The sequence below is a fragment of the Amblyomma maculatum genome, chromosome 1 (genome assembly GCF_055883805.1).
Source record: "Amblyomma maculatum isolate TAMU_Amacu chromosome 1, ASM5588380v1, whole genome shotgun sequence".
Taxonomy (NCBI): Eukaryota; Metazoa; Arthropoda; class Arachnida; order Ixodida; family Ixodidae; genus Amblyomma; species Amblyomma maculatum.
In genome coordinates this window covers 367,553,611-367,567,300 of record NC_139344.1, presented here as the reverse complement: position 1 = coordinate 367,567,300, position 13,690 = coordinate 367,553,611, and the positions used below count along the sequence as shown (strand labels likewise).

At 47.3% G+C, this 13,690-nt stretch overlaps 1 protein-coding gene across 1 annotated transcript; it reads left to right on the top strand.

The window, feature by feature from the left end:
• Positions 1–302: 302 nt before the first annotated feature.
• Positions 303–12,902, top strand: LOC146208075 (uncharacterized). Its single transcript, XM_084577999.1, has 7 exons — positions 303–488; positions 891–1,016; positions 1,600–2,379; positions 2,455–3,712; positions 3,839–4,203; positions 8,042–8,458; positions 12,603–12,902. Exons 1-7 carry the CDS (start codon positions 303–305, stop codon positions 12,900–12,902), a joined length of 3,432 nt encoding a protein of 1,143 aa, XP_084434125.1.
• The last annotated feature ends 788 nt before the right edge of the window (positions 12,903–13,690 follow it).

The following is a 13,690-nucleotide window of genomic DNA, read 5'->3' as shown; positions in this document are numbered from 1 at the left end:
CATAGCATTAGCCAGGAAGGATGTCCAGCTTTCTGGGGAACAGCGGGCATTAACATATAATAGGGTAATGTGGTGGAATTTACTTGGAGAGTAGTGCGGTGACTGAGTGACTCGTGGACACAATTAATATGAATAAGCTTGCGGTGAGCCAGATGTGCTGAACTGGAAGGGAGGAGGTGGCATGAGTTTAGGCAGATATTTGAGTTTCTGTTTGACTTCTTGTGGGAAATTAGAGATTCTACAAGATATCAGAGTCACCTCTCATTTTAGTAACAAGGTGTCTTCTTTGCTCGTTCTCGCGCATGACGGTGCAGTCATGGAGCCACCAACTGCTGCTGCTTCTAGTCACAGCGGCACTCGCTGCGGCAGGAGAGCCACGTTCACAGCAGGCCGAAGCTGTCGCCCGGTCCGCCGAGAAGGACATCGGGAGCAGGGAGTCGACTAAGTCTATCGTCACCGTGGCGCCATCACCCTCCACCCAACCGGCGGTAATACAACCTCCTGCGGAGCTGTAGTGAAAGGGCCGTCCCTACGGCCGACGGTTCACATTGGGAGTTTCGCACAAGCGGCTTCAATCCCTGTTTATGTCATTTTAACCCGGCTTAGCCTTCTTGCATGATTTTATTTTGGCTCTAATACAAATTGGTATGTCGCCACTGAAAAAATCTAGTAGGGGCAGGAGATATTTCACATTCTTCCTAGAGAACGTTTAAAATCAATTTGAGGAATGGGTAAACAGGATTGCAGGCAGGAACTATTGCTGTATCTTTCAAGAACGCAGATGTCTAGCAATCACTAGAAATAGAGTGACGCGCTGCCAATTTCTCAGTGAAGCAAAAGCGGAGAACTGATGTGTCATTTTTTGTGCGTGTGGCGTCGACCTCTTGCAGTCCTACCAGTACGGTTACGAAGTGGGGTCCGCGCCTTCATCGCTGTTGGACGCGAACGGGAAAGACACGGACGCCGTTGCACTTGGAAGATACTCTGTGAAAGACAGCGCCACAAGACCTCAGCAGGCAAGACTGCCTAAATTCTTCATTCATTTAAGCGGAAGCATTAAGTGAGATTATTCTGTTCAGCGTGTTCTGAATGATTAGTGACTGTTTTTTCTAAATATTCTTCCCGAAGATTGTGATGTCATTGGCATGTCTTGTTGATACAATGGCGCAACTCGGGTTTATTTCTACAGCTGTTTGGAGGTATGGTTAAGTGATTTCGCAGAGAGCACACTATATCTCTTTGTCTAAATTTGCTTCAACTCGGTCTTTATGGGCCGAATATAAGAGTTATTATCATTAAAGTAACGGCCATGGAAGTTACAGTAACGGGGTTTATCCCCACAGTAACAACTCTTTCGAAAAGCAGCCGTGAACAAAGGCAAGAAGCCGTCAGAACAGCTTTTCAAAAACAGGATTAGTGTTCGTGGAACTCTGTACTCATAATGCAAGCGATTATTAGCATAGGGTTCTGCTGTTTAGTCGAATGCTTCTTGCTAGCGGGATCGGGGCAGATTTTAAAAATGAGTGGTACATAACGACGAATGAAAAGTACAAATCTTGAACTGCGGCTATTGTGTCATGGCAACGTATTGTAACGCAGGTTGAAGACGTGGCGGGATCATCTGCCTCATCATTCAGAGCAGGCCTCGTCTCTGATTCTGCTCTGCGAGTTGAACAAGGACGTAGCAGCAACGTCTTCTTCGAGCCGAAGGCACCGGAGAAGGAGGAAGAGTCTGCCTTAGTCACCAGCTATGAGATACCACGTGCATCTGCCATACCCAAGAAGAACCCAGAAGAAGATTCTAGCTCTGGCTCAGCGCAGAGCTCGTCAGTGGTCACCCAGCCCAACAAGAATGAAAGGAGGATTGTTATCACATCGAAAGGCTCGCTGCCAATCACGCAACGTCAGCAGAAACGGGTCAGCCAGGCTTCAAAGAGTGACTCTTCACAAGAAAAACCGAAGACATATCATTCAAGAACGTTCCCCAAACCACAAAGGACACCCCAGTACAGGCCCACGTTGAGACCCCAGTACAAGCCCAGGACAACGCAGTCTCCTATGCCACCGTCAGTCGTGGACTACGAGTCGAAGCAGGCCAGCACTGAACAATCGTCGCAAATTAGTAGTCAGGCAAGTCAAGTCTTACAACAGAGCCCTCAAAGTTACAAGCCCGCGACCGATGACACTTACAAGCAAGAGCACAAAGCCGCCGCCGCCGCGTACGAGAAGCGCACTCATCATGTGCCCAAGCAAAGCATCGCTAACACGTACGAAGTCAGAACACCACACTCGACTCAATACGTGAGCATCGGTGGAGATTCTGCTACCAGAGCACACAGTAGCGGGAAAACAGCCGGTCTTACCAGTTACCAGCAATACGCAGGACAGCAACAGCATCAACAGAAGCAGCAGCACCAGCAGTACCAACAGCATCAGCAGCATCAGCAGCGCCAGCAGCACCAGCAGCACCAGCAGAACGAACAGCAGACGCCACCATCCACTGAGAACAGCTACAATTCTTATGGATCCACGCCGTACCAGAGTACTACACCGGCGCAGTCCGAGCAATCGAACCAGGGCGGTGGATACACGACCGCCGCTCAGCAAGACACCTACGCCAACCAGGGTTACAGACAAGAAGACACAAGGAGCATTACAGTCGGAGCGAGTGCACAGGTATCAGGCTACAACCAAGAAGCCGGCACACAGAAGAGCACACAGCACGATAACTACGAGTATCATCGTGGAAAAGCATATCCTGCACGAGTAAGTGAAACAGCCCAAGACAGCTTCTCGCAGCCAAGCTCGTCCCTGTCCTTCAAGCCAGGCTATCTTGCTTCGAAGAAGGGGAACACTAGGCCGGCTCAACATACTTCGCGCGAGACCTATCAGCAGCAGCAAAGACAGCCAAAGCAACACCAGCAGTACTATCAGCATAGCCAACACGCTTCTGATTCTCAAGGAGGCCAAAGCGCAGTTGCGGGTATACAGCCAGCGAAGACTTTGGCTTACGACTCGAGGTACCAGACGACTACCAAGGCCCCGAGGACGCAAACTACATTGTACAAGTACCACCAGGGAAGCTACCAACAGGACAGAAACCAACAAGGTAGCAGCGCTGAGACCCCGTTTTCCCCCGTAGATTATAGCCGGTCTGGAAACCAGGCTCCCAACACACAAAGTATAACAACGCCCTCGCAACCCCCCTACGTACCGCAGCAACAGTACGGACAAGCTCAGTCGTTGGGAAAATCAACAGTGGGTTCAGGCACCGGTACCGGGCGCGCGGCGTCGCAATACTCGAAGCCAGCTCCACCGCGTCTCCGCAGCAACCTGCGGGCGACGCCGAAGCCTGACCACCAACGAGGCTCTGACCAGTTGCCCCTGCCTCCGCCGCCGCCCACTCCACCACCGCGCGACGCTCAAGTACTTCTCGTTGAGATCAATAACCCTCAGTCCCCAGCACATGCCCTGCGACAACAAATCAACGCCGTTCAGCAGCAGCACCAGAACAACATGTTCCAGTCGCGTCCGTTGGCAGAGCTGCTAGCCAACCCTCAATTCTTCGGAGCGGGAGGTCCCAATCAGCCGCTGCGTGTTCCCATTATTGATCTGGGGGCTCCATTTTTGGGGCAAGGAAACCTGCAGGGACCGCAGCTTCACAATCTCAGACAGGAGATCCAACGGCAACTGAACCAGTTGAACCAACAGCATCAACAGCAGCAACAGCAGCAACAGCAGCAGCAGCATCAACAGCAACAGCAGCAGCAGCAGCAACAGCAGCAGCAACATCAACAGCAACAGCAACATCATCAGCAACAACATCACCAGCAGCAACAGCAACAGCATTTCCTATTCGGCCAGCCGCAAGATCCGATCCAGCAGATGCTGAAGTCACAACAGCTGTACGTCCCGCAGAACCAGGCGATCCAGAAGGTCATCACCGATACACCCGTGCCCATCGAGTTGAGGGTGGAGCCCCTGTTTGACGTGGCAGGAAGGGGAGTCGGGGAAGGCGGTGGAATCAAGGATGTGCGCATACAGGCGTTCAAACCCATTCCTCTCCAAGGGCCACATGCCGGACACGGAGGCGGGCAAGACGTCCCCTACGAAGTGAACATGCTCGTGGACGCGGCGAAAAAGGCGATCATGTCTGCTGGCGGTTTTCCCAAACCGGAAGTAATCGTCGTGGATGGCAGCCAGGTGAGGCACATTAACACCACGCATCGAACTGAACGTGTAGTCTCGAGACTAAAACATGAAACCAACGAGAAAAAAAAATACTTATTTACAAAGTGTGCGAGCGAAAAGGCACAGCTTCACAGTGTCTAGAACGGCATTCATTTTTTAATGATATTTACCACTGATAAGCTGTCACTCACTAGCCCCTTTTCACTATCATTGATCATTGTTGACAAAATCGCATTGTATGGGTAGTTTCTTCTTGTGCGTTGAGCGTTGAAAAGCTGAATTCTGTACTGCCTGGTCAAAACGGTCGTTGCATCGCAGGCTGGAAACAGACACAACACTGTTCGTGGAAACCAAAGTGCCTTTGTGCCTGGGCTTTCCTTTACTTCAGGTTTCTTTTTGTGTGTAGATAGGCGAGCGGAGTATCTTCTCGCTCCATACCAGACCATAATTTCTATCTTCTGAATTGACAGAACCCTCTGTATCCCTTCTCTATCGGCTGTACATCGCTCTAAATTAGCAAATAAACGAATGCAATCGAAGTTAATCGTATTGCTGACTACAGCGCTTAACCTTTTGCAAACATCGAATCAAGTAATAAAAAGGCATCACGCTTTCGTCAGCAATCTTCCAAGCTGAAAGTTCTCATTTCAATCAGAAAATACAACCTGCTTCTACCATAACCAAAAATATAATGCAGGCATATCGTCACCATCTTGAGAGATAATTTTGGTAAACAGCATGAAAGGAGGCGTCTTGTTCAAATATACTCACAGGTCTTACATCGTTGCAGAGACGCAAATCATGCGCACTAAATCACGAAAAATAAGTGTACGGGTTAGGAGCAAGAGCCCAAAACGAATCATGAGTAAAAGAAAAAAAAAAACGGCTTCAAATTAAGGCCTTCTTAATTTCATATTATCAGTGTTTACAAGCAGGGCTCAAAAAATAAAACAAAACCAAAAAACAACCCAAACATAGCAATAGAAAGCAATACCAAAAACACGGGTAGTGTACCATGTAGTGTACCATACACAGGCAATATCGATAAGGTCTGAGCAGCATGCAGCAAATAACAAAATAAAATGTAATGTTATTAAGGCGAAGCCCCGCAGTCTCGACCGCAAACACCGAGCACGCCGAGAACCTTAGAAGAGTGGAAGAAGCGGAAAAGCAAGATAATCATTTTGATCAGCTAGAAACGTTAGAAACGTTCCTAATGTTTTCTGTTCCGAATGTAATGGGCTTCACTCCAGACATGAATTGCCTAAAGATAGTCAAATTCAGTTTATTGATATAAACTTGCATTTCACGCGCTCACATATCTTCTGATAACACAATCCGAGATTGAAAAAGCAGTTCCTACCGTATGACAACGGTAATTGAAAGTTGGTAATGGAGGCGATTCTTCAACTTCCTTGTCGTTCTTCGCTAGATAAATCATGCCAGCGCAATTTGGAATACAGCCTTAATATGCAGTTTGAGATACTATATGCAGCACGATATCCACGGCAATCAGTCACTGTTGTTTCGAAGGACTGTTGCGCAGGGTGAAAGGTGTGGAATGTAGAAATAGTGAAGAGGGACGTCAACCAGTGTATGTCATCCAATTCATACATCGTGTATCACATAATCTGAAGCGAATCGTAGGCAAGTCGCGTTCGACTCATGTTTTCGGCGCCATGTAAGCGGGCTAGGGTGTGCACAATGATGAAAAAGGATGGCAGGCAAGGAGGATGTAGGTTGGACCCCAGCACCATGCATGTACGGAATGCGCTGCTGAAGTTATATACTAAGTTCCGGCATTATGTGTTAGGGTGCACATTGGCCACACTGGGCGTTACTTCAACGAAAGGGCGGGTAAAAAGGAGCGCAATTTGTCGAGTAATTTAGATGGCAACCTTGCCATACACTGCGTTGAGTGTAAAAAATGGGATTATCGTGCGTTTCTAGAATAAGCTGAATTCCTCGCCACAACTCGAAGTAAGACAGAAAGGGAAGTAATTCCCGCCTTCATAATTACCAAAAATGCAGAACACTGTGTGAGCACTCAGTCCATTCTTCTTTCAGATAAAGAAATTGAATATCCAGACGGGAGGAGCGCTTACCGTCATTTCTTCCTTTTCTGCTTTTCGCCTGCTTCTCGGTGCTGACTTCCTTCTGTCGTTAGGATTTAGTCTCGTTGAGCTCTTGTTACTTGATGCTGGCGTCCTGCACGCTTCTTTAGGTTTTGTCGTGTATCGCTTCACCTCTACATTTGGTTGTCGTTGCTTCACGGTTTTAGATTTTAGTCACGTTTAGCTTTCCACCTTCACTGTTGTTACTGGTTGCTGTCTCTCTAAGTTTTTTTCTCTTCACCTTCACTCTTGTTACTGGTTGTTGTCATCCTTCATGCATTTATGTTACTATGTTGGGATGCACCCTTCTTACCCTGTTTCTTGTTTGGGTCTCCCTTTATTGTAGAATAGGTCTCTTCACCTGTTTCCGTGTCAAGGGGGATTATTGTGCTTAATCTTCTTTTCGTGTTGTCTGGTATCTGGGCTTCTTCCCCTGGGGGGTTTTGTCAGCTGATCAAAGTGGTTATTCCTCGCTTTTTCCACTGTCCTAAGGTTTTCGGCATGCCCGGTGTTCTTGCTCGAGGCCATGGGGGTTCACCTTGATAACATTACATATTTTTTTTTATTCCTTGTCACAATCTGTTCAGACCTTATCGATATTACCTGTGGATGGTACACTACATGCAGATAAATGCGCCCATGTTTTTGGTTTTGCTTTCTAACTGTTATGTTTGAGTTACTGTTGGTTTTGATTTGTTTTTTGAGCTGGTGGCTGCAGATTATCAGAGGCTTTGCTTGAATATACTAGGAAACGGCCTGCAATGAAAACCTGGCCAGATCCCTGACCTGCATGGCCTTAAAGTGTTGTAGCATGCTTCGCAGTGGTAGTGAATCGAGATCGATATATGTTTATTACGTGGCGCTAAGCACGCAGTGACAAAAAACATGGAACGGCAGAGACAGACGCTTACGCCTCTCATCCTTACGTGTCCCCCCCCCCCCCCCTTCCGCGTATACAGTCAACATGAGCTATCACTAACATGATTTAATGAGATTTCAGGGTGATATATGTCAGCCTGCGCTCCCAAATATATCAGGGGAGCGAACGCTCATCTAAATCAAGGATAGCCTAGAGAAGCATAGAAGAATATTTTCGTATTGTAATCTTTATTTATCAGCAGAAATGGTCGTGCGTGATGCTGCTCAACACTCTCAAGTTACACGCCAAATAAATACTCCCGAAAAGAGAAAATCGCACATCCGCTGCTATATGCTCATTTGATCGAAAACTGTACGGGGCATACGCAGGTCGTGGTTCCGTCTCTCATTGGTTTATGTTATTGTCTTTTTGCATTTTCCTCTCGTTTATAGCCGGTTATCTTTCGGCCGTAAAATAGTTATAGCATTAACATTTCCAATTGGTCGACAAAACAAATAAAATAGATATTTGTATTATGTTTTCCTTGCTTTGGTTGACTATTGGCCTCTCTAATATATTGTCACAAGGAATCTCTCATTTCCCTAAAATTTTATGCTTCCAGGTAGTAAACATAAATCGCTTTTTTTAGTCCAGAAGTGTCACTCACTTTCCGAGCTTACGCAGTGTCTTTAGGTTGACTGTTTTTGTCCCGCACTACCAAACTAGCGAGAGCTATCAGAAGCTCACACTACCACTTTCGATGATTTCGGAACAGAATTTTTAGCTGCACCGAGGGGAAAAAAAATTATCTAAAATAAAAATTTCATATGTGACACCAGCACTTCATTTGAATCTCCCCCGCCCTCCTTATATGTAGGGTGGCCAAATGCCGGAAAATGTTCTGCGAGCTGTCCAGCAGATACTGAACAACAACGGCCGTAACGAGCACGGCAACTCTCATCAGGCCGGCGTTCGTCACCACCAGAGTTCAGCGTCACAGCACTCTGAGCACAAGAGTCGCGCGACAGCACCATTGTTTCCCGCGGCTGCCAACGTCAAGCTAAACGACAAGTTGAACGTCCAGGTGGCCGGCCTACTCGTCGACAGCCATAGCCTCCAGAACGTGTTCCCGAAGAACCTGCTGCACGGAACGGGCACCTCCAAACTGCGCTACAACGAGCCCGTGAACGTGCATATCCCGGTTAACGACCTTCCGCCCCGCCCAGCCGTGGACGTACGCATCAGGGGCCCCGACGGAAAGGTCTCGCAAGTGCTCGTCCCGCTCCATGACGCGGTGAGTGGCCTCTGGCGCAGAACAACCCCTCTTCTTAGCGGTTTATTCGTTTCAAAACCTGATGCAGCAAGAGCATGGCATGCAGTAGTATGTCTAGACAGGGTTGACGTTGCATCATCGGTGACTCAGACAATATACCTACATCTTTTTCACGTAAGACACGCTCTAATATTTATAGCAATAGGAATTCTTCAAGGTATTATTTCCACACCACAAGCGAGGTCTCATCTATGAAAGCTACTAGAGATATGGACCGTGAAAGTATTTGGAAGGTGCATAGGAGATAAATTTTATTAGAAGAAAAAAATCACAACGAAATCGGCCTTATAAGCTGTTTAAGATGCGCATGTTTTTAGCATATTATATGTTCATTCATTTCAAGAAAACCTCTTCAGACCCTCGCTACGAAGGCGATTAGTACGTGGTAAAAATTCATACATGGAAGTGCGGTAGGGAACATGTCAATGAGAAACTGAAGCATAAACAAAGCTGCAAAAGGTCAGTAAACAAGCATAAAATGTGCCGGAAAAACAACCCGCGAAATTACCATTATGAAGAAATCAACGTAATAACAGAACAAAAAATTAAAACTCGGGCACATCACGGTGAGCAGAACAAAACAGCACACTTCACGAAATGGCGTAAAAATTTCACTTTGAGGTTGCAGAAGGTATGATGCAGTCCGTAATATATTTGGGTATGAAAAATTTGGGAAACTTTGCAGTGTGGCATTAGACGTGCTTGTTTTGAAAGGTTGGCCACCACTGGAGAACACTGCTGAGGACCAGTGAAAGAAGTCTTCATGAAGCAGCGGAAGGTAGCAAATGTTGTGAAAAAGAGCTCACAATCGAGTTTGAGACGATGGGAAAGGTTATCAAGCATAGCACAAGCCTTTAAGTTGTTAACGCTGTGACAGCAGTAAATCGGGAGTAGATTAAAGAGAGAAAAAATAAAAAACAAAAACAAAGGAGCATCACACACACAGACAGACAGACAGACAGACAGACAGACAGACAGACAGACAGACAGACAGACAGACAGACAGACAGACAGACAGACAGACAGACAGACAGACAGACAGACAGACAGACAGACAGACAGACAGACAGACAGACAGACAGACAGACAGACAGACAGACAGACAGACAGACAGACAGACAGACAGACAGACAGACAGACAGACAGACAGACAGACAGACAGACAGACAGACAGACAGACAGACAGACAGACAGACAGACAGACAGACAGACAGACAGACAGACAGACAGACAGACAGACAGACAGACAGACAGACAGACAGACAGACAGACAGACAGACAGACAGACAGACAGACAGACAGACAGACAGACAGACAGACAGACAGACAGACAGACAGACAGACAGACAGACAGACAGACAGACAGACAGACAGACAGACAGACAGACAGACAGACAGACAGACAGACAGACAGACAGACAGACAGACAGACAGACAGACAGACAGACAGACAGACAGACAGACAGACAGACAGACAGACAGACAGACAGACAGACAGACAGACAGACAGACAGACAGACAGACAGACAGACAGACAGACAGACAGACAGACAGACAGACAGACAGACAGACAGACAGACAGACAGACAGACAGACAGACAGACAGACAGACAGACAGACAGACAGACAGACAGACAGACAGACAGACAGACAGACAGACAGACAGACAGACAGACAGACAGACAGACAGACAGACAGACAGACAGACAGACAGACAGACAGACAGACAGACAGACAGACAGACAGACAGACAGACAGACAGACAGACAGACAGACAGACAGACAGACAGACAGACAGACAGACAGACAGACAGACAGACAGACAGACAGACAGACAGACAGACAGACAGACAGACAGACAGACAGACAGACAGACAGACAGACAGACAGACAGACAGACAGACAGACAGACAGACAGACAGACAGACAGACAGACAGACAGACAGACAGACAGACAGACAGACAGACAGACAGACAGACAGACAGACAGACAGACAGACAGACAGACAGACAGACAGACAGACAGACAGACAGACAGACAGACAGACAGACAGACAGACAGACAGACAGACAGACAGACAGACAGACAGACAGACAGACAGACAGACAGACAGACAGACAGACAGACAGACAGACAGACAGACAGACAGACAGACAGACAGACAGACAGACAGACAGACAGACAGACAGACAGACAGACAGACAGACAGACAGACAGACAGACAGACAGACAGACAGACAGACAGACAGACAGACAGACAGACAGACAGACAGACAGACAGACAGACAGACAGACAGACAGACAGACAGACAGACAGACAGACAGACAGACAGACAGACAGACAGACAGACAGACAGACAGACAGACAGACAGACAGACAGACAGACAGACAGACAGACAGACAGACAGACAGACAGACAGACAGACAGACAGACAGACAGACAGACAGACAGACAGACAGACAGACAGACAGACAGACAGACAGACAGACAGACAGACAGACAGACAGACAGACAGACAGACAGACAGACAGACAGACAGACAGACAGACAGACAGACAGACAGACAGACAGACAGACAGACAGACAGACAGACAGACAGACAGACAGACAGACAGACAGACAGACAGACAGACAGACAGACAGACAGACAGACAGACAGACAGACAGACAGACAGACAGACAGACAGACAGACAGACAGACAGACAGACAGACAGACAGACAGACAGACAGACAGACAGACAGACAGACAGACAGACAGACAGACAGACAGACAGACAGACAGACAGACAGACAGACAGACAGACAGACAGACAGACAGACAGACAGACAGACAGACAGACAGACAGACAGACAGACAGACAGACAGACAGACAGACAGACAGACAGACAGACAGACAGACAGACAGACAGACAGACAGACAGACAGACAGACAGACAGACAGACAGACAGACAGACAGACAGACAGACAGACAGACAGACAGACAGACAGACAGACAGACAGACAGACAGACAGACAGACAGACAGACAGACAGACAGACAGACAGACAGACAGACAGACAGACAGACAGACAGACAGACAGACAGACAGACAGACAGACAGACAGACAGACAGACAGACAGACAGACAGACAGACAGACAGACAGACAGACAGACAGACAGACAGACAGACAGACAGACAGACAGACAGACAGACAGACAGACAGACAGACAGACAGACAGACAGACAGACAGACAGACAGACAGACAGACAGACAGACAGACAGACAGACAGACAGACAGACAGATAGATAGATAGATAGATAGATAGATAGATAGATAGATAGATAGATAGATAGATAGATAGATAGATATTCGTATATGTGCAAATATGCAGGGATTTGATGTTATCTAAGACGTAGGTTTGATCCAGGGCCCACATGACCGCAGCCTACTCGATTCTAGGTCGAACTAATGTACAGTATGAACAAATTTACGCGCCCACGCAGGATCATGTCGAAAATGGTTTTGAATTATAAACACCAAGTGTTAATATAATTGAGGCCAATTTGTAAGGACTTACTGCCAGTGTTGCATTTAACGCAGTTTTAATGACGAGATAACGGTAATCTTCCAATGAACGCTTCAGCGACCATTTCAACAAAGATCGCGGAAACAGTGTTACTGCAGTGCCTCTGGATTACCTAATCTACTGACATGGAGCGAAGCGATTGTATCTGTTATCCTTCCATGCATCTCACATTTAATTTGCTGCCAACTCTTATGTAATGTGACTGTTTTCAAACTTGCGCTAGTAACTGTAGCGTTTGTGAAAATATAGTCAGGCACACGTCAGTACGTAGAATGCGACAGTCTCAAAGTATCGGTGCTCGAAATCGCAGCTCACGCTTCACGACCCGCTTTTTGAGTCCCGAGGAAGTATTTCAAGATATATTTTGCATGCGACAATCTAACGCGGGGCGCTGTAGTGAAAAAGTGTAGGAAAAGCGATCGGTCACCATCCAGGCGACCACTGCATATGCATTGTTTAAAAGCCCTCATCGAATGTACTCTTCACATTTTCAGTGACACTGAGTCATTCGTTTTCTTTTTCCTTTTTAGACTAAACTGGCAGCATGGGCGAAAGCCAACGGCGGCAACAACTTCGCGGGTGCAGCCTTTCCGGCGAACCTCTTCCATGGCTTCCAAAACTACGGCGGTGCACAGCAGGGTCAGAAAGAAGGTCTGCTGTCGGGTGGCTCGACGCAGGAGCCCTCCATCGGCATCTTGCCCGGGCCTGTAAGACTGGGAGAGAAAGTGAGCTTGATGGACGGCGCAGGAGCTCTCCAGATCGCCGACCTGCCGCATTTCGACCCAACAGCACTCGCGGGAGCGGAGATGATCCAGCTCAGGCCGCTCTGAAGACTACGCGCTAACGAAGTGTTTAGTATTTCCTATAGTGAAGCAGGCTAAAGTGGGAAAGGCGCGGTCGTGCAGCGTCTGCGACGACTTTTAGTTGCTGAAAAAAATGAAGCCATGAGATTTTGGGGCATGGCAGGCGCCCACGATTCAAAGGAGGGCAATTCAGGCATAACACTCACAGATGGAAGTAAGGTCCGCAACCTCACGAATGGTTTCTGTTATATATGCCTTTTGCGAATGAGGCCTCATTTCGTACATGCCCATTTTGTTTTGTTTTTTTCTTTTTGCCTGATTTGAATGACCGTAGCTAGAGATACTGGACGTGCTGTACACAAGCACAGTATCTGACCCTCATGCTTGATTGTCTGTATTGTTATTGTTTTTCAATGAGTAATTGCTTCTTCCAGCCTGGTGCTAAAGACAGCGATGAAAGACGTTTGAAAACTTAGCATATCTCCCTGCGCTATGCACCGTGATGCAGGCGGAGATGTTGGCACGCACATTTTGTGGACAGGGGGCGGCAGGTCGTGAAGAAGGACCCATAACAGCAGTCGAAAACTTTGTTTCCACGTACGTTTCCCCATAGAAGGGGTGCTACTTTTCTTATCATAGATAGCATGTATAGCGTTAGCATGCTCGTTTTCTAGCAGGCGATCGCAGATCACCTCACTTCTCTGATGTCGTTTAACCAGATCAGGTATGCACAGTGCTTTTCTGGGCCCCAGTAGCTTTAAGCGTGCAGTAAAGCATCAGATATTGATTACAAGTCGAGCAAGTTTTAAAGATTT